This window comes from Pseudopipra pipra, chromosome 12 (assembly GCF_036250125.1).
Source record: "Pseudopipra pipra isolate bDixPip1 chromosome 12, bDixPip1.hap1, whole genome shotgun sequence".
NCBI classification, from domain to species: Eukaryota; Metazoa; Chordata; class Aves; order Passeriformes; family Pipridae; genus Pseudopipra; species Pseudopipra pipra.
Window position 1 is genome coordinate 3413598 of NC_087560.1, and position 27883 is coordinate 3441480.

General features: G+C 39.5%; 1 protein-coding gene across 4 annotated transcripts in view; it reads right to left on the bottom strand.

The window, feature by feature from the left end:
• The window catches only part of SCAPER (S-phase cyclin A associated protein in the ER), a 141925-nt gene that overhangs the window by 104168 nt on the left and 9874 nt on the right, over positions 1-27883 (bottom strand). For all 4 annotated transcript variants that reach the window (XM_064668442.1, XM_064668440.1, XM_064668441.1 and 1 more), the window contains exons 4-13: positions 26733-26803; positions 22495-22692; positions 13036-13136; positions 12465-12581; positions 10399-10559; positions 3729-3991; positions 3077-3301; positions 1357-1527; positions 818-893; positions 227-344 (exon numbers count right to left, since the gene is read on the bottom strand). In XM_064668442.1, coding sequence (XP_064524512.1) covers positions 227-344; positions 818-893; positions 1357-1527; positions 3077-3301; positions 3729-3991; positions 10399-10559; positions 12465-12581; positions 13036-13136; positions 22495-22692; positions 26733-26803 — 1501 coding nt within the window. The remainder of the gene's footprint in view (positions 1-226; positions 345-817; positions 894-1356; positions 1528-3076; positions 3302-3728; positions 3992-10398; positions 10560-12464; positions 12582-13035; positions 13137-22494; positions 22693-26732; positions 26804-27883) is intronic.

Genomic DNA, 27883 nt, shown 5'->3' on the forward strand with positions numbered 1-27883 from the left:
AAAATAGGCCACTGGAGGGCAATTATTTCCTGTAAATGTGAATACTTTTCTTCTAGACTTCAAATCTTTAGTGGACGATGCAGCACGAGCCCAGTCCATTATGAAAAGGTACATCTAGAGCTTTCTGTGACCCTTTCCACCCACAGACTTAAACAGAGTTTCAAGCAGCCATGGCTTTGGCTGCCTGTTCTCCCTGGCCCAGGCAGACAGGTAAGGAGTGAGGAACCTTTTGCGGGAGGGCGAGGACAGCTTCTCGTGCATGTGGATCCCGTGGCCGGGGGGACGGGCGGGCTCCTCCTCCACTCTGTCTCCCCACGAGTTGCTCTGGCGCCACGACTCACGAGCTGGGCAGGAGGAAAACAAAGATGGGGATAATGTAAACAGCTTTTCTGGGAAAAGGGCGATTAACAAGCATTAGCTCCTCTTGAAGTTCTCTCTCGGATGGGCTCCCTTGAGCCTAGGTGCAAAAGCAGCCTGAAGAATGTTACATTTATCTCTGATCTCTGCGCATTTTAAGGCTTAATTATTTTATTATGCTTTTATCCAAATGTTAAGGTAAAACCGGATAAAAAAATGTAAAATTCTAATAGAGAGATGGGTAAAGAAAGCTGAAGAACAAAGACACACAGAGATAGTCTGAACACACAAACTATCCATCTTCCCTCAGGAAATAACATAGAAAATAACATAACCTGGAACAATATTTAGGTGTTGGGGAAACTTCTGAATTAACGAGCCATAAGTAAAATGGGCATTTTTCTCATTCAGTAAATTTTTACTGTCATTTCCATGTAAATACAGTAACGTGAAAATTTACCTTCATAATCTGCCAGAACATCATTCCAGTCCATAGACAAACCACAGAAAGATATGCTTCCATTGCCCATGCTGGCCTGAAAATCAATATGAACCAGACAGTAAAATCATAAACCTTAACTCACAGGTGTACACACACACTAAACAGTGCCAAATCAGCAACATTCAGCAGCGTTTCCAAACTGAACTGGTCACTCCACAGACACATGCTGTTCCTGCTCTTTCTGACAGCAAAAGTGGAGACTTTTGCTTCACCTACTCTTGTGTGGTAGCAATGAAGATAAAAGTCCCAGTTCCCCCGTTTTGCACCCAGAAATAGGCAGCAGGAAAACGGCTGCAACATCAGAGAGCTCTGTACCACTCAGCAGCACTGTGCTGGGAGTTTAGTAAGCCTAAATAAACCTTAGTTTGGTGTAATTATTACATGACACTATTTAGATGACACGTAAAACAGATTACATTAACAAATTCTATATTCCTACTCCACTGACAACAGAGACAGCTTGAACTTGGGTGCATTCAAATAAGATGGGCACTCACAGAGAAATCGCTGTCGTTGTCAGTCTCGATGTTGATGTCATTGTTCTCCTCTGCCTCAATCTCCCTGGTTAACTGCTCCTCCTCTGCAATGGCACTGGCAATGGCTTCTTCATTGGCCTTTTCCAAGCGATCTGCCAACTCTTCTTTCTTAGCAAGGACTTCTGCCATGGACTGCAGGAAACACCACAGGGGAGAAAAAAAACAAAGTCACCAGCAAGCCCAGAAAAGTGGATTCCATACAGTTAATATGAATTATATGCTATTTTGTTGAACTTCTCATTACTTGTAGCTCTTTTACTGCTATATTTTGTGAAGGTAACTGAAATATAAACCCCACTAAAACTGTTAGCAACCATTAACTCGTTTAATAGCTATGTGAACATTTACAAAATCAATTATCATTCACATCATTCCAAAACATGACACAAACACTGTCATTAAAAGCAACAAAGACAGTTCTTCTGTAATTATTGTTTCAAATACCCACTCATAGGGACTAAGCAAGGCATACTCTGAGACATCAAGGCATGGCCTGCTGTTATCTTTTTAAACAGAATCATGCTCCAAAGTACTATTTAAAGATGAAAATTATCTGCATGAACCATAGCTGGAAACTTTACTGTAGTTAATACAATGGAATCTCAGGCTGTACTTATTTTTTCAACATGGATGACAAGGGAGTGAGGCAGGAATGTAAGCCTGAAAATGCTGACTGATTGTCTTTTCCTTCTCTAGTGTTCAGTATTAACCAGTTCATTCCCACTCCAGCAATCAAAAATGTGCCACAATACACAAACTGGTGTTTAAAGCAGTGTAATCTGCAGCAGTAAAATGCTTCCAAGAGACACAGATCCCACCAACCTGTCAGCACCCTGAAGTGTTAATAACTGAGCATCTGGAACAATGTTAGTGGATGAGCTGCTAGAAATCAGGTCTAAAAGCAAACAGGTACGTGGCTTGGCAATTACCTAGCAGGAGTCCAGTTTGCAAAAGATGTTAAAGGGAAAGTGATTTACAGGAAAACCTCTGCAAATCAGAATTTTAATCTAGTTTCTGAAACAAGAAAAACAAATAAAAACAAAAAAACCAAAGCAAAACCTGAAAGTTTAACCTGGATTTTATGTAACATCACTGCAACTCTCCACTCAGACAATCCCAGCAAAGTAGACACACCCTGAGACCTGCAGAATTCTTCTCCAGAGAAGAAGGGACATTGTTTTTGGAAAGCCACATAAAAACAGAATACTGACTTCATATTTATTGCTCAAGAACAGCATTCCTCCAAATTGCTGGTTGTAAAGGAAGACCCAGGAGAGCAGCTCAGCTAGTCTAGGGCAGAGGTCTACCTTTGTTTCTAACAGAATTTTGATACCCTAAATGTTTCCAGCTTGAACCATTAGCAAAAGTGGAGTAAGAATTTAATGAGTGTGACTTAAAATGATTGACAGTGGAAGGAGATAAAAAATTAGTGCAAATATCAAGAGTGAGAGCACTAATATCTTTTTTCCAAATAACACATTTATATCTTTCTAGTTAAAGTTCAGAAACTTTACTGGAATTAAATTCTGTCTTTTTTCTACAGTACCTGATAGACTTTTCTATAATTTTTACAGTGGGTTAACAATACACACTGTGCAACACAGAGTGAGAAAATTAAGGCTTATATTTATTATTCACTTGGAGATCTTACAAGATTTCTTACCAATCTGGCAGCACTCACATTTGAAATATCTGAAGCATCCATTTCAGCTTCAGTTTTAGCTTTTTCTGTTTGATGCCAGTGCACAGGATCAGTGCTCTGGGAGGAGGCTTCGTTCAGCTGCAGAGCTTTGGAAGCACAGTCAGTGTTGGGGAGAGCTGGAGGCACCTCAGGAGCTGCTTGTGAGGAATCTCCTTGCAGTGGTGTCCCGGTGCTCCCGTTGGTTTCTGAGGCACCTGCTGGGAACTAACAAGAGGCATTTGCCAAATTAACAAAACGTAACACACTGATTTTTAAAGTCACTTAGAGTCAAACAGATTTAAAGAAAATACATGGTAACTTTATAGTGAGTGATGCAAACAACTTCACTTATTTCAGGGGCTCATAACCTTGCCAAACTTGGATCTTTTTACCTGAAATCTGTGTATGAGATGTGCCTGGCCCTGACTTTTTGGAAACGATGGAAAAGCTGTCCACATAATTTTAATTACCCTATTTGTACCGATATTTAATGCATTTCCATAAATGTAACTTGAACTAGCCATTATTTCTTAAATCCTTTTCTAATCTGGTCAGTGCATAAAAGCTCTAGACACCATCACCTTCAGAAAAAGCGCTGAAGAAAAAGTTGTAAGATTTAAGGTCAGAAAATTGTTTTAAATGATGTACTGACCTGAGCCCTTTCAGTCAGAGGACCTTCAGGCTGCTGGAAAGGATCCTGCTGTCCCGGCTCTGTGCTTTTGGATGCTCCACTCTCCGTGACTGAACTCCCAGGCTTGTTTTCTGCTGGTGGAGAAATGGCATTTTCTTTGTCACTGTCACCTCTGGACTTGAGGGATTCTGCAGCCAGGGGAGGTTTTGTTGCCAAAGCCGTGGAGCGGGATCGAACGGGCCTTCCGCGCTGAACCGTCTCCCAGCCCTCGGCATCCTTCCGATCTGCAGCGGAAAAACACACCCCGGGCTCAGAAAGGAGGACTTGTATAAATAGAAGCATTAGAAACAACTATTTTATTACAGTATCACAGGAGTTGTGTGAGAAAAATGTTCTCTTTAGAAATCAATACCAAAAAAATCGATGAAATATTCTTTAGCACAGCTTTTCACTTCAAGGAGCACTACTGCTTTCACAGACACTGAACAACTCTATTCATGGGACCTGTTCTGTTACTGCAAAAAGGGAAGCTGCTCGTGCACAAAACTGTGTGGAAAATGGCAACATGTACTAAAGTTTTCCATGCCCATGTTGCTGTTTCATGAGACAGTAAAGCACAACAAAGCAACCACACTCTTGCTTTTCTTTGTAACAACAAAGTGCACATACAGACATAACTGCACGACTCAGTGTGGAAAGCGCTGCCCAGAAATGTGGTTTACTATTCTTCCAGAGTATTTTCTTTACTTTTTTTTCCCATTTGCTCTACTCTGATAACAAAAATACGCTAATCAGTGTCAGCTCTCGGAAAATTTCTTTTTCTGGATTCCAGGAAAGAGCAAAACATTGCTACAGTGGGACTGCAAACTGAAAGAGAAAATAGAAAAGCAGGTTTTCCCCAATTTACTTTGATTTCTATATGGCTGTTACATAAAACTTGCTGATCAACATTTCTGATATCTAATCTTGGTACATACCTGAAAAGTTAAATTTGTAAGCATCAAGTCTTAAAGTGTGACCAGATCTGCAGAGTATCAAGGTGAACCCCCTCCTAAATGTGTAACATTTTTGTGGCCAGCAATTAATAGCAGCCCATAATTCCCCATGTGTCTTGAAACAACTGTGATTCTTTGAGGCCTGATGGTACAACTCATTACTGTGACAGGTAAGCTCACACCTGTCTTATTTGCTGAACAAAAATTCCCGCAAAAAACTCAAGAACTAACTTGTAACTAACTTTTATGATATTGTCCAATATAATTTTAGCATAAGCTGGTTTTAGGATCATTCACATAAAAGGAAGAGAATGGTGTGGGAGAGTACTTTTACCTGGAGGAGCAGAGAAGCAAAAAAACCAACACTAAATGGCCCGTTTTAGAGAGAGAAATAATCTAGAATACAACTTGTATAAAAAAAATCATTCTCTGGGCTTTTCTAAAGTTTTTACTAATAAATATGGTTATGCAGCTCAGGCATAAAGATTAGAGCTTGAGCTCAAATATTAAGGTTTAACATATGAACTGGTCTAAACAATCTTTGGTAACCAGCAAACCAGAAATGAGTCTAAACCACAGCTAAGGGCATTTTCATCCTTTGCTGCCTTTGCACTGAGCATTTTACACACATTAGGTGCTCATTTAAATACTGGGCTCTTTCAATGTCTCAGGATAAAACACAGCAGCCTGGCCCTGGTGTAAATCCTGAGTTACCAGGGAGGTTAACAGCACTGTTCTGAAAATTATCTTTGCTGCAGGTCATGTAACAGCTGCTTTTATGTAACTATATAACTGTTCACAAACATAAACAATACTGGTAATGACAGATGTAAAAAGATAATTCAATTCAATGTTTTACTATTGAAACTGTTTTACTCTAGAAAAACGGCTGTGTGTTTTAAACCAAATTCCCAAACTCTGTGTGAATCACCTGGCTAATCTCTTCAGATTCCTGCTGGTAACCAGAGACAGGACAGGTCTGCAAAGAGCCTTTCTGCTCTCCTTCCCTATGTGCACTTGCACACATTTCAGTGTGCCCCACTGACTGCAGAAGGGAATGGAAGTCAGAAAGATACCAATTGTATTTTTTGCTTTACCACAGACTTTCCATTTGACTCCTGTAAGAGACTTTGGCTTTATTTTCATTTCTTCATCTTCATATAGACAAAATATAATTATCTACAGGACCTAGTGATGGAAGCATGTTACTGCCCTCTCAGAGACAATCTTATCTCCAACAATATTCCAGGGAACAGGGGCTTAATTCCACAACAATCACAACCAGATTTCCTGCAGAAGGCTCACGGCACACGGCCTGTGCCAAATGTGTCCCACTCCATGGGACAAGGACTCTTGGGCCCCTTGGGTACCACAGCTCCCACCCCACCGACCTCAGGAACTGCCAGGACCACAGAGGCTCTGCTCTACAAAGCTTATGATAAAACTTGGCCAAGAACTTTCCCTGGCAAGTAATATAGAGACAACAAAGAGATTGTTCAGAACTGCTAAAATCAACCAACAAACTGCCACTGCTTTGCTGCAGCAACTGGTGGGTTGCAATTCCTTTTCCTTGCCATTTGCAAAATTAAACACCTCACTTCTACTTGTTCTGAAAACTGGAGTCAGCTCTTACCTAAAGGCATCTTATCTACATTAAAAATATCAGAAGATACCCTTTTGTAGTAACTACTAGCTAAAGATAATTTTATTAACATATAAATAAGATACATTAATCGTACGTATCTCTTAATAATTGTACTAATATCTTCTATTATCTTTTACTAATATCTGTTGAAGTTAATTCTACCAAAAAAGAATATTCTTGCCTGTCTTGCCTAGTTGATTCTTTATCTCATGGCATATTTCTTAGTAGTCTAAAATGACAGAATTAATCAGAATAAAATTACTCAGAGCATAGCAAAGCCATAATCACACTTACTAAAGTAGGAATGACTTTTTCTGTAAAAGCCATACACGTTCAATTTTTAATTTCCATTTGTTCCCTGTCAGATCCATAATTATTACTCAAGACTCAACCAAGCATTTTAACAGCCCAGAAATACTTGTGTTTGAAAGAATATTGTTTGGTGAATTCTTTAAATACAAAGCAGTTTTTAATGCAAACGTGTATTCAGACTCCTGAACTACCTGGAATCAGTTTAGCAGTGTGATGCCATCTGACAATTAGCTGTGCACAAGAAGTTACTTGTTCCTTTTAATTCACCCATCAGTTTGGTATTCAGTCACTTCCAGACACGCTTTTAACAAAGAGTTTGCAAAAACATTTACAAATAAATACATTCATTGACATTAGATCACATCTAATCTGAAGCAAAGTTAACAGTCAGTAGGGCACCAACCTTCCTCCACGTTTTTTCCCTAAGTCTGGAATTCTTATAGCCCAGCAGCCATCTCCACAGGCTAAGTATCACATGCTGGATTTGATTACTGCCAGAGTTCTGTTAATGAATAATTCATTTGACTACCTGGATCATTCTCTAGTTTCATGTGAACCTCCCTGTCCCTGCCTGCTCTTGTGTTACATGAAGTGACAAAGCCATCTGTTACCTTGAGGCCCTCAGAGCCACCAGGGCCCTGCTCGCTGGGAGCTGCTCCATCTGGAAGAACTGCCCAAGGAGCCTCCCTGGAAACATGAGGAACTGAAATCCAGGCAGCTCTGTGCAAACTCCTGGGAGTTCTGCCTCAGGACATGTATGGCCATTGTAAAATTTACTTGCAAGTCATATCCCACCAAAACCTATCTGACCTTCCCCAGTCATTACTAAACTTCAGCCCCAATTTTTTTGAAATCTAAAATAGTATGACTGTATTCGAGAGGCACTTTGGAAACCACGATTACCTGAGAATATGGAAGCAAATTTAGAAATATGAACTCAGACAAAACACAGCTACAGGGCAGAAGACATGAAAATCAAAAGAATAAAATAAGTTTTTTTAGAAAAGAGGAAATTTAGTGGTGTAAGCAACGGTAAACTCACCTGTCATAACAAGAGATGGTGTGTTAACAGCCAAGATTTTAATTAGAGAAGTTAATTGTCAGACTAGTTTTTATGATCACTTAATAACAGAAGGGGAGGAAGGAATATAAAAAAAGATTGAACTTAAAATTTTCAACGGAAATTGTGCTTGAGAATTTGACAACCTAGTCAGGAATACACTGTCCCTTGTTGTCTGTGCTGACATTCCTGCAATTTGTCCTCAACGTGCAGAAGTCACAGGTGCTTCCACAGGATCAGGTGGGCACAGCTGAGCCCAAACAACAACTAGATTTCAAGTGTGGCAACAGAAAGGAACATTCAATATTTCTGAGAAGTTCACATGTTCTGGATTGCCCTGTCTCCTAAGTTCTATTGTAAGCATCTACTTCCATTTTTAATACACAGTCTGAATTTGTATAACCTATCTCAGCAGGGCACCAGGGAATCCATGACCAGAAACTGGTCAGACAGTAAGAACAGACTGTGTTTCACATTACAAAAAATACTCAAGCATTAAATACAATTTTTTTTTAATTCATTAACATATTGAGGGTAATAGTAAGTTTAATGAGGGAAATGAGATAAGATGATTTAACCTCATTTAATTATGCATCCAGAAAAGGAAAGATTAAAGGACTATCTGGAAAAATAATGCATTTTCTCTCTCCCTAAGGACTTATTTAGTTAAATTTGGAAATTGCATCAACCATGAAACAGATACAGCATCATACCACTCATCCACATCAAAAAACCATTGTGAGACCTAATGATAATGCTGTTGGAAATCACTGGAGAAAAAGTGTTTCAGGGAAATCCTGCAAAAAGCTGTAAGCCCCAGATGGGCTTTTGGTGGGCAAGAGAGCATTACAGGGGGCAGGGGGGACCCTCCTTCCCCCAAGGCCCACATGTCCCCAACAGCTGGGAGTGCATTAGCTGGGGAAGGGGCAGAGCAGATGACACAGGAGCCTCCCAGCTGCTTCAGTAATGTGTGTGAGGAGCCTCGGGGGCTCCCTTTGGGTCAACTTCCCAGATTTTCTTGTGCTCCACTCAGTGAGGATAACTGGATTTTACCAGAGTGGTTCTAGCTTCCACATGAAGGATGACACGCTCCTACAGAGAACTTGATTAGTCAAAAACATTACAGTTCAGCCACAGGAAAATCACTGAAATTCTCCAATGTTCAATGTCAGCAATCAGAGATTCTTAAGAATACCCAAAGTCTTTAGCAGGAACGACTGCTATTTCTTCAAATGAAAGTTTCAAGTTTGAATTTATTAGTACATTTGATTTGAAGATTACTGAACCCTTGTAGGTGGTTTCACTCTTTTTGGAGCTCATTAGCAGCAGGTAACAGCCAATAAAAGACAGCACAAGACTGACTCTTCATCCCTCTAAAGCTAACATAAGGATAAGGTCTTTTGTTTTCCTTTTAGTCTCTTAAAAACACATTATCCAGATGGAAATACAGATCACTTTCCCTCTGTAGCTAATACCATTCTCCATATGCACAAGAATCCCTGATAAGCAGCTTGGAGCCTGTCGCTTTAATGTGAGCAATAATCACCAGAGAAAGGTTTTGTTATGAAGAGCTTCAACTACTGACACATACTAAAAGTGGAATTACACATCAATTATTGTGCTGAAAACTCAGCCAAACAGCTCCTGCTCTCTAACCAGCTCAGGGCAACTGTAGAGAGCAAACTATTCCCTCACACAAACAGCATCCCTCAATCCCCATCCAAACCACCTTGGGAGCATGGTTTGGACAGTTCTGCTCCAGCACAGGAATCCACAGGCTACTGAACTCACTCAGGTTACACTGCAAGACACCTGGACAAGATATTTTAGTTCTATAATATGCCACAAGTCTGCAAGTCACTATCCATGACTCCTCCTACCACTAAGTTGAACGTGCAACTCTCTTAAATTAACACATCCTCGTCCCGTAATTTTTCTTTAAAAAATAAAAAACTGATTTCTTTTTATTTTCTTTCAGAATATCCATTTCTAAATCCTGCTTGCTGGTTTTGCAGAAAGTCATGTGGGACCGCACATGAAAAAAATAAATTAGAAATGCATCTCTGAAGACAATCTTGGGGATCCAGTGTGTGTGCAAAGAAACCAAATGGTAGCTTTCTGTGTCTGCAACCAAACAAATCTCTTCTAGAACAAAAGACCCCGAATCAAACATTCTCCAAGGAGAATCTTTAGAGAAACAATTCAAAACAAGAGGTGGCAACTCTTGTCTTCAAAGGAAAAAACACAACTGTTACTTCAGCACAGTTCTAATAACGTGTTCTCCCAGGGCACATAAAACTATCTGGAGCTCTATACAGATCCCTGGACATGCAATATTCTTTATATCGTTAAACCATCCCAAACTGCAGTCAGTTAGACTGCCAGTTTGTAACCAAAGTTCTTTTGTTTTCCTGGGTGTTACAAACTGGCATTTTAACAGATCAAATTCTAGTTAGTGACAACACAGTGGAACGTTACCTACACAAGAAAACATACTTTTGGCTCAAACTTAACAGTTACAACATAAATGGCATTAATTTTTTATCTCCATACTTAATTTAAATGTCGTACGTTGCAAAATTAGATCTAATTTTCCTTAGAACATAGGTCATCACATTCTGAATGAACTTTTTACCACAGTTTGTGCAAAAAGAACTCAAGGCACTGAAAGGGACTTGCCATTTTTCCGCAGTGACTTCTGTGCCGGAGGTGCCAGACAGGCTTGTGCTGTTGCCAGCTCAGGATGGGCAGCTTTGGTTCCATGGTTGGCTTTTACCTTGTCAGCCCAACTTACACCAGCAGGAGCCAGGCGTGTAGCAGAGATGGTCACTGCAGGGTTCCTAAATGAAAGTCACAGCTCTTTTTAGTGCCTGATCAAATAACAGAATGGTTTGTTAGAAAACTTCACCAGAGTCTGTCAGAGACCCTCACAATGGTGCTGTACAGAACCACTTCTCCTTTGGAAAACTACCCAGGTTGCAGCAATTTGCCCTGAAAAGCTGTTGTAATTAACTCAACAAATCTCTGTTTTTAATAACCAAGATGAAATTTAATCTTTGTGATACCGATTTCTGAAGGAATTCATGGTTTTGGCAACCAAAGCATTGCATCACAATGAATTCTCCATACTAAGTCTTGAAAAACATTCCTGTCATTTTAACCTTGGTGTTTGATCATTTAACATTCCTAATTCCTTTTCATGAGAAATAATAAATAAAATTTTCCTACTCATCTTCTGTGTAACTGACTTTATTTATCATACCCTTCTTGTTATCTCTCCTCCAAATTCTTTTTGCATTCAATACTGTTGGATACTTCTGATTGTTCCTGTTTCCAGTTTCTGTACTTTTCCTACACTGCTTTTGGGAAGAGATAAAGATGATCACAGTAAGAGTCATTCACTATGAGTTTCTACAGTGGCACACCACCACCTTCTCTTCTGTCCCCTATTCCTTTCCTAATAATTCCTAACATTCTGTCAAAAATTTCTATAGTACCAAGTATATCTAAACCCTTATTTTCTATCCTATTTTCCCACACACACACACAAAATATCGTAGTTGTCTGAGGCTGCCTGGCTTTGAGACACACAAGCAGACTAAGACAGAAGAAAAAGTTTGCAAGTGTGAAGGATAGAAAACTCATCTTATTCATTGCTGCTCTAACACACACAGTTGCTCATCTCCCTGGGATGGTGAATAAAACTGCTCCAGCAACAACAGCAACGTGTAATGACATCCAAAAAAGGGCTTAGGTGAAAGACAGCATTATGCTGAGCTGTTGTGTTCTAATAAAAATAAAAGAACGTTGATTTCCAGCAGATTCCAATCTTTCATTTGACTATTTGTGCATATTTTCTCCCCATCACCCCTCATTCAAGCAGACACCTCTCAGACATTGTCAGGGAGGTATCAAGACATACACCACTGGTTCCATTTTTCCACCAAACACATTTTGCAGCATTTCTGTAGAAACATTTGATATGCAAAATTTAAGAGAGCTCAGTACTCAGAGGTACTGACCAAAGTGTTCAGTGTTACATCTCTGCTGAAGACACCACTCAGTTATGGAACAGGAACAGTGTGTGCCCTAGATCCCAACAAACCTGAAGGAACTAAAACACACACCCTGAGAAAGATTTAAACTGGACACAAACGTGTTCTCCACACTGAGACAGCACCAGACAGGGCTGCTCTAAATTTATGCCCATTTTTGTTGAACTGCTTTCAGACACTTTCATTTTAACAAGTGAAAGATGTTTTCCTGTAGTACATAACCTGCTCTACATTTTAAATAGTATCAGTTTTGCCATTCATCAGAATCATCATAATCTCACTTTACACTCACTCTGACCTATATTCACTTCTGCACACTCAGCTGGCCATTCACATTGCATCACTGGCAATTTTAAAATGCCAATTACAGATATTTGACCTTTGTTTTGTAGAGGGAGGAGAGTACTAAAATGATAACATGAAATACACTAATAGTATTTTATCTTTAGCTCTTTGGAATGACCAGTAATTAAATATATAACAAAATAAGGAATAAAAAAATTAAAACCTTGATAGAATTTTCCTTTACAGGCCACGGGCTTTTCTTTTATGAATGCATATAATTGCTTATACAATTTAATAAACAGCAAAACAATATATTGGTTACTATAGAAAAATACTGCCTTCATGAACTCTGCTTCAAATGAATCTTTATTTTAGCTTCAATAAACTTAGTAGGTACTTTCATACCCAAAATTTAAACTTCTCCGAGCGTTTGATGTCACACTGATTCTATCTGTGGATGGACTTGGGATCACGTGGCGTCCTGGAGACATCTTCTTCACTTCCCAGGCTAGTGAAGTAGGTCTGCAAATCCAGGAAAGAAGAGTTTAAAAACACAAATCACAGTAACTATTCCTCTGTCACCTCAAAGCAAAACCAGCACCAACAAACACCATGAAGTGTTAACGATTCCTGGTGAATTTAATCATTCATCTCGTCTTAGCAACTGCTTCTACACCAACTCCAAACCACATCAGCCAGAGTTATAGCAAAAATAATGCAAACTCTCAAGACTACAATGCTTATTTCAAATGTCAGAGTGGAACTAAACATCAAACCAAGCACTTAAAAGGAAAGGATGGGAGTAGGACTGGAAATATCCTCCAGTTCTAGTGACAGTGACAGTGCACATAAAATGTCCTCACACCAATTTGTCCAAAAGGAAAATTGGTTCTATTTGCTGAATCTCTGCTACAAAATGAAATTTACTGTGAACTTTACTCCCTGTAAAGATTAAAAAATATATAAATCTAATTACCTGCTCTGAGCATCAGCTTTTTCTAGCTTCTCCTGTAGCTGTATCCAGTCAATCAATGCTTTGAAGTCCCTTACATAGTTATCAAGCATCATCAGGACTTCCTGAAAAGCAACCATTACATCAATCTTCGTATTTAAAATAAAGGAACCAAAAAGAAAGTAGGAAATTTACTACTCTGTAGCTTTCTCATTAAAAACAAGCCCAAGAAAAGCCAGAGAGTTAAGATTTTTATGTGAACAAACATTAAAACATCCTAAAAAGAAAAGGTGTGGATTTTCTAAGATCTCTGTGAGCAACAATGTGTAAGGGCAATATCTGGCAAGGAAATAATTCCTAACACATAAGTATCACTGTTTCATGATTTATTCTCTTTTTTTGGTAAGAGCTATCTTTTAAAATATGCTGAACATACATCATCAAAGAGGGAAAACTGTCTGTAAAACTTCATAGACCTGTGGAAGACTAAAAATGTCACAATTAATCTGTTTGTGAAGTAAATTTTACAAAACCACACAAAGGCAACTCCATCAGACCTTGGGTAGGATTAAACATACGCTGTCAGGAATGATGTGGGTGTGCTGGAAATTAATTCAAAATATTGCAAAATCTTGATTAAGTAGTTTGAATCTAGAACTTCATGTTGGTCTCTAACAAATAAAATTAACTGTTACAAGAAAACACATAAAATTAACTGCACTTCACACTAAACCAGGAAGAAATTCAGAGATAAAATGCCAGTGGCTGAACAGTAGGGAACTAAAAGACTTGTTTCTGATAAAAATACCCTTAATTTGGAGAAATTATTGACTGATGTCCAGTTTGCTCGAATGTGAGTGTAGTATTTGTAGTAAGGTCAGATGACATACAAGAAACAAGGAAAAATTCCAAGGTAAGTTGGGGTCCTGCTGCCTTTACTCAGTCAACAGCACCATTTCTTCATGGCAAAGCAGAGCAAAACACAGTATGATTGAACTCTTAGTTTTGTTCCCTGAGCAAACTACAGTTATCCACTGCCACTGGTAAGGAAAGGAGCAATCCTTTACCATGCAGGAACCTGGGAGAACACTTGTATTCCACATATAAGCTCAAAAATCATTGATTGAATGGGATAAAACACACCCAGACATCAGGCACCTCCTCAGCAGAGCTGATTATCACCACACATTAATGCTTAAGAGAGAGAGAGTTTGAGCTCCTGTCAGTCAGAAAGAGCAGCATTCATAACTACTCCTTCCAAGACAAGACAAATGGATCCTGTGCTCTGTGATGACAGCATGCTGAAAATAATAAAAATCCACGACTAAAGATTGAATTCTATGAAACTTGCATGAGCTTCACGTGCAGAATGTGAAGCACAGACATAATTTCATGGTAGAGTGACCAAGTGTTGCTGTTTGACAAATTCTTTACTATGTCAAAATCATTCCTGCTGGTGTTAAGAGAAACTTTTCACTCAAAGCAAATAATAATTATTTAAAAATATTTCGGGAAGAATTACAAATGAAAAGGTATTGGTTCTTAACAGTAAAACTTTTGACCCTGAAAACAGTAAAAACTCCCCTACAGTCCAGGCAACTAATGCACATTTTTGTAATGTCACGTGCCATTCATCTTTACTTTTAGTTGTCCTTTTAACAGAAAAAGGACCTCTAATGCATGCCAAGTGCTTTTTCATATAAAATCATATGGATCAATATGCATTTTGTTTAACCCTAACTTTGAAGCTCAGCTTTGGTTTTCACACAGGTACCCTTTTAACCCACCTGTATGACACATGGAGGTGCTGGCTGTTGCAAGGGTAAAGTCACCAGAAAGTCAGGCACCAGGGAAACCAAGCAGAATCCCATTGCTGATGTCAAAGTTGCTCTTTGTTTTGAAATATTCCCCAAAAAAGCTAAGAGACATTTTTCTTACAATGGAGTTGGTTTACAGCACCAAAATAATTCTTAAGTAAGGCCTGCTACAAGAAATGAACGAGTCAAGTGTTTTAGCCAGCTCTTTTTTCAGTTTCACTAATAAAATTTCAGCTTTCTAATCCAATTCATGTCCATTTAGGTCAGCCCATACTAAGTTGCACTGACTGTTACTAACAATAAGAGCATAGAAAGCAAAATTTAATTCTGAATCATTTACTTTTCAAGTCTGCCACTGAGATATTCCTCACAAAAAAAAAAAATAAAAAAAAAGAGAATTCATGTGAGTATGAGTTGTATTTCAGATGTTAGCTGGCACAGGAAAAAAAATGCAATAAATGGCTTAACCTATTTTAAGGAATGTTTAGCTCCACATTATCAGAAATGATCAGAGCAGCCCCATGCAGCTGTAACCCGAGCCGTGTTTTATGAACAAGGGAATACAAACAAGACAAGCAGCTGGAGCGGCCCCACAGTCACTGATGCACATCTCTCTCCCCAAAGCCATGAGGGCCATTTTGTCAGGCAGGATGAAGCAGAACAAAAGTGGCTCTGAAAGCGCTGTTACAGGCCTGCAGATAACTACATATAGATGTACAGCTAAAATTACCAATTAGTTCACCAATTGGCTGCGACGGCTTCGATTGGTTTGTAATGAATTCTGGTCGGCGGCGCAGAGCGGCCGGGCGGCGCCATCCCTTTGTCCTCCTGACACACAATCCCGGGGCTCCGGGCCATCAATCCAGCCCTGCCGCTCCCCACGGCACCCCGGGCAGCAGATATACCCTGTGCTGCTGAACCAGGGGAAACTGGGACCACTTGAGAAGGTGCTGACAAAAAGGAACCTTTATGGGCTAGGCTATGGCTGCACCGGAGTCAGAACAATTTTAAATCTCATTCTTTTTCAAGGTCATATCCGTCCCGTCCAATTTTTAAAGAGACAGTTCAAACTAAATAAGAAAGCAATGCTGCTAAAAAACAACACTTAAAGGAAAATCAGTGGCATAAAACTAAAATCAGTCACGCTTCTGTTTCCTTCTCCTCCCTGTTCTGGTCAATTCTCTGATCAATAGTTCTGCATGTCAAAAAGCCCTTTTTGTGTTTTTGCTTCTTTTCTCCAGCTCTCAGCCATTACTTCGGTTTCTATGTATTTATTTGAAAGTTGTATTTCTAGTCTCCTCAACTGGGTGATCATACAACTTACTTTGTAATCAATACAGATCTTTAAGAGCAGCTACATCAGAATAATCCTGTATTGCTCAGTCAGGACTTGAGTCCTAGATAGGCCCACTACAATCCTTCAAAACCAAGGTTCACTTTGTTTGGAAATGCCTTAACAGCTCTGAAATGTTGTCTTCTCCATTTATTCACCCACTCTCAAACAAGGAGGAGGAAACAGGGATGATATGGAAGACTGGGATTTTAACGGTGCCACAACCCAAAACAGCACCATGTGCATCAGATAAATTAACTCAGTCATCACAGCTGTACTTTAGCTGATTCTCAAAGCTAGAAATGTCTGTTCTATTCTACAAACTGTGACTGCTTTATGCTGTTTCCTTATCTATACCTAATATTTTAGATTATGTATTTACCAAAATAAACTCCGGATATTCGTAATGCAGTATGTTTTTAGCACACAAACTAAGTTTATCCCTTCCTTCTTTCTTTACATTTTCAAGGTTAACTGGGTGTTTCAGTAATTTGACACAAAAATTGCTTTAAAAAATTCCTTGTAGCCTTTTCCTACAGTTGAATTACAGATAATTAAAGCCAGCTCTGGGGTTAGGTTCAACAAACATGATTGCCAAAGCAGTTCTTACAGCTTTGGGAAAGGATGAGAGGAAGCAGCTCCTCCAGCCAAAGGACTCTCATTATATCAACTTCAGTAGAGGGTAAATAACATTTTAAAAAAGCACATGGTCTCTTAGATCCATGTGTTAAATGAACCTCAGTTGTTCCCCACTGATTCACCTCCAACACAGCAGCCTCAATCCACTACCTGCCAAGGATGTGCTCTGGAGGAGCACATTACCAAAGGAATCTCCCTAAGAATTAGGGCAGCAACATGTGCATGGACTTAATCACATAGAATTGAAGAGTGTGTGTGTATATATGTATGTATATGTATATATATATATGTCAGATGCAAAGGATGGAGAGGCAGGAATAGGGATACCTAGGCTGCCAACTGAAAGCCATGCCAGCTTTTCAGTATCTGGCTTTTCAGGACAGATGACCATTTTGAAGGATCTCATCCCTTTTCATCTGGGAGACTCACTGCCCAGTCATTAACCCCTTTTCCTGTCCTTCTCTGTTGACTCCTCTGTGGAAGATGACAAAGATGAACAAGTGAATGCCCAAAGAGAGGCAGGAATGCTCACAAAGAGATCTGCACAGTGCATGGACTGCCACGAGACAGCCACAGGGGATTTATTTATGAAGATATAACCCCCCCCTTGGTAATTATGTCCAAGTGCAGAACTCGAAGGTGTGGTTTTTCTGATGGGAAGGGGCAGCCTTGCACACTCCTGACACACCCCAGGGGCAGAAGGGGCTGTCCCGAAAGCCAGCGATCGATCGGGGACGAGCCCAGGTCCCAGTCTGTGTGCAGAGAGAAACCAGGAGAATTTACACACCCAGAGCCAAAAACAGCCCTCAAAGAGGCTCCTCAGCTTCTGGGAGGCCTCAGTCAACTGGCCCTGACTCCCAGACATCCCCCTGATCGAAAGGCCCTCGCGAGAGTTGATTCAGTTGGTTCTTTCCCGTAACATTGTGCAACGTGTCCAATCCTCTGAGGGAAAGGCTTCCCCAGGCTCTTTAGGGTACCCTGTGCTGCCTAGGAGAAGCAAAACAACAGAACTTCCCTGCTGAATTTTCCATTTCTTAAGTGGGAATAAGAATCTCAAGTAAAATTGAACTGTTTCCACTGAATTAGGCTGATCTAAGAGTGTATCCATGAGCTTTAGAAACAAGGAGAGAATCAACCCTGGCCCAAACCTTACAGAAATACACCAGTAAGTAAAGGTGAAAAGACAAAAGACTGTACAAGCTTTGAGTAATGCTAAACAACAACTTAAAAGGAATAGAGATTTAGATTTTTACGCAATAAAATTCAGCTTTTTTGAAAGGAAAAAACCAGCTGAAGCTGTTATTTCATCCTAGGAGGAAAAAAAGTTATAGTTAAATTTACTAGGATATATCTAATCTTTTATCACTATTGCACAAACTGATTTATGTACACTAAGATGATGCTTAAACTTCAGAACTCTTTATTTATTTCAGAAATAATTCAACCATGTTCATTTTATCTTTATATACAAAGCATCCAAGCCATATCTATATATCTATTATATATCTATATAAATTATTTGAGAATTCTCAATTCCAAATCAATAGGAAAATACCAACTTCAGCAGTGCCCAGAGCTGAGAGGAAACACACACAGCCAGTGATCCTCTTACACACATTGCCACTGTTTGGATCCTCCCCACAACCCTCCCATCTGCAGTTTCAACCACAAACAGCCACTGGAGCCCTTTCCCATTTGGGAGCATCAAACTGTTATCCTCAGTGACAACATAATCAATGAAACTACACCAACTTGTAAGGGTACAGGAGAGCAGAGGGTACAAAATAACCAAAAAACGTAACTAACACTTTTATACCAGGTTAATCTGAATATTTGAAATGCCAGAAGTTGTCATATTTCATCTTTTAAGACAATCTCTATACGACTAAAATGTTTAAATAGAACAGCACAGGCCCGTTTGACCAGGACAGAAGTTTGAGGAGACATCATTTAAAAAGTCAAAATGAAGGAATTTTTTGATAACATCAATTTATTTTAATTGAAAGAATTTTTCAAAATCCCACTTAAAAAAAAAAAAACAAACAATGAAGGAGAGGTTAACAGTGTAACCATTTTGGTTTCTTATTTAATATTATTTCCCACCTATGTCCAGTAGTAAGAATAAAAATGGTACTTCATGAAAAGGGCTAACAGGATACTTTGTCAAATGAGCCCAAAAATTAAATGTGGCAATATGAAATTTCTCATTAATCAAAAAATCCTCTCAATCCTTTAGGTATAGCAGAAGTGCATTAATCCATTTGTAACTGAGCTGACAGGTCTGTTAGCATCTCCTGTAACATTTTAACCACTGGATACTTTTCTATGTAGTATAAAAAGTTTGCAAAAAAGAATAGAAAAGTGGAGCTAATCCAACCCCATTTTTAGGATGAGCTTTAGTAAAAGTTTGCTACAAAAGGAATTTTCATCTTAAAATCAAAATATTCAGAAGACCAGTACTGTCATACATAAAAATGGAACAAGTATAAGAATTAACTGCCAGAAATAATTTAAAGAACCACAACCCAACAAACAAAAAACCCACAACAAACCATCAGGCAGAAAAAGTCAAAGTAGTTTTGCAAACTGTAGGTGGAGTGGAGCCTGTTTTCCATGTTCTTCTTTCTGATTTCTCTGGTGCCAGAAGTGACATCACGACAGGCACATCAACATATTCTTATGAAAAACCAAAACCAATGAAACAAAAACCCACCTCACACACAATCCTTATTCCCTCAGCTGGTGTGTTCCTGTTCTCTTGTTCCCTCTCTGAACTCCCTGGTGCCTAAGAAAGAGTGAGGGGCAGTTTTTCCTGCACTGTGAACCTTAGCAGGATGTCTTCTTCCAAGCTAGTCACCCACTCTCATAAAATCTATAATGACTAAATTAACTTAAATTGGTCCACTGATATTAAAAGTTATTGCAGGGAAATCATGGCTATGCAAGGGCAGACAAGACACTGTATGACTGCATCACACCTGGCCCCCTAAGTCCAAACCAAAAGGATAATACTCACTACAGACATTCCTTTCCTGCCAGTGAAGTGTAACATATTTTGCCAAGCCACATCCCCATCATTCAGCAGAGTCAGGGAGATACCTCATCAGAGCACACAGAATTCACATTATGCCATTATTCCCACACACCTCAGCCAGAGGCATGAATCCTCCCAGCCTGGGATGGATCCTCCTGCATCCTCCCAGCCTGGGATGGATCCTCCTGCATCCTCCCAGTCCTGCACAGCCAGGGGCTGGAGCTGTCCCTGGAATAACAGGCAGGCCCTCGCCCCACACATCTGGACACCCTGGCTGACACGAACAGGGAATGCAGATCCTGGTCACTGCTTGAATGTTTTCAAGTCACAAGAAAAGGCACGACCAGAGATCATCCAAGACCTGACCAGGAACCATCAGAACAGCCAATGCAAAGTGTGAAACCTTGGGAGTAACATGGTAACAATGTCTCGAGGGCTGCCAGAGCCAAGGCAGTAAAACAACTCAGTGTTTTAGACACTCAAATGATGAGTATTTACCTGCACTGAATCCCACATGGACAAACTGTAGTGATGAAACCAAAGACTGAGGTAAGCTAATTCTAAGACAGGACACAGGCCCTCTATTAAGCTGCATGAATTCTTGAGAAAATGTCACACAGTTCTTCTTAGTCAATACCATTTGCCAGCTGAACTCTCAGACTTGATTTATGAACTCCTAAAAGCCTGAGGTACTACAGTAAACACCTCCTATATATTCCATAATACGAAAGCTGCACTTAGACAAGATATTTCAGCTGGTGAAGGACTGCAAGCACTGGCTTTTCAGCATCAGAGGTGAAGAAGACTCAGTTTGCACAAGGATCTGTTGTTCGCTATCACTGATATTCCACCCATAATTAAACACATCTCCACACTAATGATCAATCTCTAGTTGAAGCCCATGTACATAGTACCTAAAATGTCTATTAAGAGCTATGCAAAGCATTTCCTCCAAAACACAGAAGCTAAGACACCCTGCTGTAGATTAGCTACAAACATTGACAGCCTCATCTCTGGTAGACATTGAACTGCATCTGTCAAAACCACCACAAAATAATGACAATAAATAGAATTGACAGAAATGAAACATTATTAGTAATAATAATTTGCAAGACTAAACAGTTTTATCCTACATATCTTAATTAACAGAAATATTAGTAATTTATGAAAAGAATAATCATGATCATTTAACAGTAACCTAGAAAAGAATATCCCACAGATAAAAGACCACAGCACAAACACATATTCCAGATGCTCAGGTAAGGCCACTTGTGTGCTGAGAAAAAAGATCTTTTAAAAGGTAAGAGTAACATGAATGTCACATAAGTCTTACAACAGATGGCACTGGACTGCCCTGCGTCCTCATTTTTGTTTTTTTCCACCTTTGTTTTGCAAACAAGTAACCTGGTCCACACAGATAAGACATCATTGCCAGGCATCTGCTAAAATGAAGACTTTTCACTCAGGCTATGCAGCATCTCCATCCCAGAGTATCCAGTCCCCTGATTAAAATGTTGAACAACATCTAACCCCAACAAGATGTGATAATGATACAAATACGCTTCTGTTCCTTCAGTCACAGAAGTTTAAAATGCTAATCTAATTACGGTTCAGGGCTGGCTGATTTTCTTAAACCAAAAAATTCTAAGGAGAAGTTTCCTGAGCAGGAAGACAGTTCAGTCACCAACTGGTAAATTGTGTTAGACCAACCAGTGCCTTGGAAGCCTTTAGCTACTGTTCAGCTTTCCAACCTGCTTCCAATGAAGGGGATTTGCACGCTAATCCCAAAGCCCACTTGGCCGTGTCTGATTACAGCAGAGAACGAGATGCAGAGGATAAGAAAAAAGTTTACTTAAAGTGATATATAAAATTTTTTACAGTGATTAGATAATCATTTCCAGAATGTGTTGAGTTTTCAGCCATGTTTAATATGAAAACAAAGCAACATCTTGAACATTTCTTTTTATAACATACTCTGGCTTCTCTTAATGCTTGTGATAAATTCAACTTCTAAAGAATGAGTGATTTTTATTAAATGACAAGGGTATTTCTGCAGATCTACTAGAAAATCATAATAAAATGTAAAACAGATGCACAAGCTATTACAAACACAGGTTATTTGAAACTGGCAAGTGACTTACAGTGACATCCCAACCAGACATTGCTTATACTCAACAACCAATCATTTTCTGAACAAAGAGAAAATCTGAAGAGTGATAACTATCACTGCAGAAAGGGAGCAGTGTGTAATTAAGCCACTTAACAGGAAGCAAACAAATGTGAAAAGGGCTGAACCACAACAGTGCCACCTACAGTAAAATACTAAAAGTATTTTTCCTACAGGGAAAAATAAATCAGTGTTCAGTCAGAAAAGTAACAAACTCAGAACCCAATAAACAAAATCTGATTTCACCAAAATACTGAGATCTAATAATATCACGTGCATCACAAGCTTTACAAACTTTAAAAAATTGTCACTGCACAATATGAGAGCATTTCTTAAATATGAATACATACACCATCAGTTTTCCTACTTGCAAGCCTTCAGAAAACACAAATCAAAAAGTAACGTGTTTCTGAAGCTCTAATTCCTCATTTAAAGTATAAAAAAAGCCCAGAAGAAGCCACGTGAGGAAGACAAAGCCCAGCTGCAGCCTTACCTTGCACTCCACCACGCTCTGGTCCGACTCACAGGTGACATAGATCTCGTCGACCGCCCGGCGCAGGTTGTCAAACAGAAATGCCCAGTACCGAGCCCGCAGATCGACCTTCCGAGGCTGCCTTGTTTTCGTTGGGCTTTTGTCAAAGTTTTTATCTCCGGCTGCTGCTGCTGTTAATTTACAGTCTAGGGTAGTGTTCTGAAAACAAGATACGTGGGGAAAAGGAAAACAACAAACAGGAGTATGGTAAGGGGGGGGGTTTCTGTGCAACACGCGTTTTTTAAACATCTTGAAACACCTGTAAACAAGAACTTCTTCACTGAAGAAGAGGGTATCATCCCTCTGACTTAAAACATGCTTTCTTAAATATAAGCAGCAGTTATGTACAGCTAGATTCTGTTTCTTTGACATCTATAATGTTCACATTGCACAATGTGATACTCTGCCCCTTAGCACATTGGAAGGTTACACTTTCTATTTACATATCCTGCATTACTTACTCTGACACATGTGTGCATCCAGAGATGAAATAACATTTTACTAATAAACACACCAGCAATATTCCATCACAGGTACATTCTACTACCAAGACATTACACGTGGCATTATTGTTTTTAACCCTCATTCTAAGCCTAATGCCACTGAAATGCTGATGTGGCCCTGAAACACAGAGTGACTGATCCAGTGGGGACAGCCAGCATGCTAAATGTGATGGGTGCAGAGGGAGAACAGCCAAAGCTCTTCACAAATGCTGGCACATGCAGGAATCACCATGTTGGAAGCACTGTGATGTTGCCTCAGTGTTATATTTGCCCAGGTGACCTGCTTAGTGCACAAGGCTGTGGATGCTCCCTACTGAGACTGCAGTGACAGGACAACAGGAAATGGCCTCAAGTTGTGCCAGATGAGGTTTAGATTAGATATTGAGAAAAACTTCTTCACTGAAAGGGTGGTCAGGCACTGGAACAAGCTGCCCAAGGATCACCAGGGATGAATGGTGATTGCCAGGGATAGAAGCCATATCCCTGATTCAAAAAGAGGTGTGGATGTGGCACTTGGGGACACAGTGGTAGCACAGTGGTGCTGGGTTAATGGGTGAACTCTATGATCTTAGAGAGCTTTTCCAACCTTAATGATTCTATGACTTGGCATCTGTTGACCTTGTGCACACAGCTCAGTGACCCACATGGGGATACATCTCCCTGACAGAGTCACTCACCTGCACAGGATATTCCAAAGGATCCTGAAGCACATCTATTCGACTGAAAATACCAAATCAGCACTTGGCCCCATGACACTGCCCTTATTTAACTTGAAATTCTCTACCACAACAGAAAATACCACAGAAAAATCCTGCTGCCATAGCAGACTTCCATAAGCTTCTGCATTCCATAGCCAGGTGGAAGCACCTGCAGTAAACCCAAAGGGACACCCAACTGTGTCCCATTTTGTGATGGAAGTATTAGCTACATGTTAAAATAGTCTGGTTTGGACTGGCTTTTTTCATTAATGTATTTAATAGCACCTTCAATGCAGCCTTGATGCACTGATCCACTGTGGCACAGAACTCCAGAAAAATAATTCTTACTACAGTTCACTTGTAGGGGTTACTGCAAAATACCATTTTAAAAACTCAGCTTTTGGTGATTGAATAAAAACAACCCAAACCAACCCTGCACAAGCCAATGCACAGTGTTTATAATTAGAATATCTAACCATTAACTAGAAATACTGCAATTAGCAAAATAACTGGCTGGGATTCAAGCCTTTTTGTCCTGTACCATGTCATTAAACAAATTCCCCTTTGTAATTGCTGTCAAAATGGTTATGCTCTCACCTGCATTTGTGTTCAGATGCCAATTGTTCTGTAAGAAGAGGGGAAATGGGAACCTGATTTACAGGCATCACACCAACATCTCTGTGTATTCCAGGTGAACCCCAGCTAATGTGGGCATGAGAGCCACGTTCAGAAAACACACATGTCAGAAACCACCAGTGAACAGGAATTTCAGAAAGGTTTCATATTTTTTCTTCTGTGGCACCACAGTCACCTCTGAACAAACTGCTTGGAGAAAAGATGCTCCTTAGCTGAGGTCTTGTATAGAAACCTTTAAAGCAAAGCTTACACTGGCTAATTTACAGCTCCTTAAAACTACAGTTTATAACGGTGCAACTGTAGACAGAAAATCATAAATAGCTATATTAAAATAACTTTGCTACCTGGTGCTGCCTGTACTTATAAAATGTAACCCTGATAAAGTGAATAGGTTTACATCATCCAGCTAATGCTGTTGATCCAAAGCACAGGTTGCTTTGGAATGGTAATGATGCATAATTCCTACTCTTTGCAAGATGCATTTTCAAATGTATCTTCAAAAGATGGTGTCATGGAACACGTTTTGAGATTTAGCAATAAATCCATCTGCTGTATTTGGCATCCATTTATGTCAGCCGTATTTTAATGAGGAAAACAGCACATGTAACCTCTGCAGGTTGTTGCAGTTCCATTATTACCCTGTAGCAAGTTTTTAGGGTCTCAGTAAAACCTAAGCAACATTTACAGTTACCCATATTCCAGCAGAAGAGCTCTGAAAGCATGAAACCCTCTAAACTACCTGATTTCTTGTAAACACAAGCAGGGAAGTATTAAGTTGGTGGTTTGTTGTTAGAAATAACACTTTAACTTGCAGTGATAGCTCAAACCTTCAACTGCAGAAGGTACAGAGCTTTTGTACCTTTGAAGTTAAGAAACATGGGAATACCCCCTCTTCCATCCCAACCAACCCAGTGTGGATGATGGAAGTGATGTTAAAACTCAATCTCTTTTGGTGGTTTTTTCTGGTTTGTTTTGATTTTGGTTTTTTTTCTAACAGTTACAGTAACTTGCCTCGGACTTCTGGAAAGTATGAAATGTATATTTTTGCTCTCAGGATGCCAAAATTTATTGAATGTAGATTTGCCAGCACTCTACTGAAAGGAAGATGAGGTTGATAAGATCATATGAAAGAGCTCTTGTAAGTTTATTTTCTTGAGATTAGTGGCCCATTCATATGTAAAGGAAAATTAAAACTGAAAACTCAACAAAACCAACGAAAAAAAGCCACCAATTACAGCAGTATCAAGTGTCTGAAAAGCAGCAGAAGTAAAGGTGCTGAATGCCAAACTGAAAAGCCAAGATGCACAGACAGTCAGCACTCCATTTCAACCCTTAATTGCACCCACTAGGAATGCACTGTGTCTACAGGACAGTTTTAGTACAGCAATCTCCTGAAAACTCAGTACTGACACAATCCTGACAGCAGACAGAGCCCAAACTGTGCAGCACGTTACTCTCACACCCCAAAGGTTCTGAGGGCAAACCCTCACAGGGAGCCCCAACTACACCCACAAAATTCAGGCCTCACAGACAAGGAAACCAGGACACACAGTGTTTGTAAGGTATTAGTGAGTGAACAGAGAACACGAGGTAAATAGTTACTAAACTACTGCAAAAATAACATGTTTATGTTTTAAACACGCAAATACGTCTCTATGGAAGCAAAACACTTTCTTTTCTCAAAAAATAACATCTTCCACATGCTTTATTGTCAAATTCTGACAGACTGCCACAAAATACTAAATGGCTAAAGCCATACTAATGGCCAAATCCATTAATCAAAGAAAAACAATGGTTAAAAATATGAAACACAAGGGAACATTGAGATATTACTTTATTGATGGAATAAAGACTGTCAGGTTCACAGAAAAAAAAGGTGGATAAAAGCAGTTTCTTCTTTACACTTCTCATTCAGACTTGACTTCCAGTCATAACTCTTGGAAATTTTACTCACCTGGACTTTTTTCCCAAATAGGGTATATTGACTTCAGCCACTTACACATGAGGTCAAGAAATAAGAGCATTTCCTCTTAAAAACTGGGGAGAAAGGCAGCCCTTGTACAAGCAGCATGCTTACAGGGAGAATATTCTGTATCATTTCATTGAACAGCACTTTCCTCAAAATAACTTTCAGTCATGCACCCAGAAGGTAGGAAGGGCCAAAAGTAAAGGCTGAGGAAGATAACCTAAATTCTGGCAATTTTAACTTCTGGATACTTGACTTTGAAACCTGTATGCTTTAAAAACACAACATGTGCCCAGTTTTGGACAAGTATTATTCAGCCAAAAATGTATAAATGATCTCAGAGGAGAACATTTTTATGTCACCCATTTGATGTCACAATAAAAAACGAGCAGATACCTGTTTTGCAGTCTTGTGTGTTCCTTGAGTCACCCTCTTTGTTTTTCCACCAGATTGCCATTTCGATTTTCCTGTGGAGGGAAGCAACCATTTTAATCAACAACAGTGATTTTAATTAAATAGAGCACTCATATCTCATCCTGCATCGTACTGAGAGGGGCACAATTTCTGAGTGAAGAGGTTCGGCAAATTTTATATTCCAAATAAATATTCCACTGTTCAGAATGTGGATAATGCCAGAAAACACTGCAAAAGGAAAAAAAATACAAGATAGGCAAGAATTACAGACTTCATTAAACAAAGATAACCTATCTTTGAGTGTTCAGTGCCTCTGAAAATCATATCATTTCAATGTACATGCCAAATATGATACTAGTTTTCTAGGCAGATTTAAAAAAAAAGTCTTCTCTTGAATGACTGTACAATCAGATATTACAGAATTAAAACAAGAAATATATTTGTTAGGAAAAACAAATGTAATAACTTAGTTTTTCTGGAACTGTTCAACCTCCTAGTAGATTAAGTATTTTCTGCCAAGAAAGACAGGGAAAAACAGAACTTGGGCCTGGATTTAGTTCACTGACATTCAGGGAGCCAAAGAAAGAGAGAAAACATTCCCAGAAGACAAGTCAGTCCTTTAAGATCTGAAATGCCTTCTCAAAGGTACCTGTCTCCCTTCACTGCTTATACAAAGTGACTCTGCTTCCCAAACCAGTTTCAATGCCCACACCCAGAAAGGATGAGTCCAGGCCCCAGTGCTGTGGTGGTGGCAATTCACTGATTCAGACTTATCTTGGCATAGAAAAGTCTGTGTTAGCCCAGACCAACCCCATCTGTCAGTACTTAATCTCTGAGATTTGCTGGGGGGGTAATTTGAAAAATTTTATTCCTCCAACTCAGTATCTGACTTGCACAACATGGAAATCATAGGATCCAATTACCAAAAATGTAAGTGAGCTAAGACAAAACAGTAACCATGGCAAGAGAGCTCTCTAGCACAGATTACATCTAAATAAAAGCTTCGAGATTATTTAGCTGGATGAAGCCAAGCAAATCAATGCATTAGTTGAATATGGTCCTCCCCTAGACCACGAGATCATTCTTGAATTTCAGAATTGTCCAGTTGAGTTTTTAGCAGTTCTGAGGCCAAA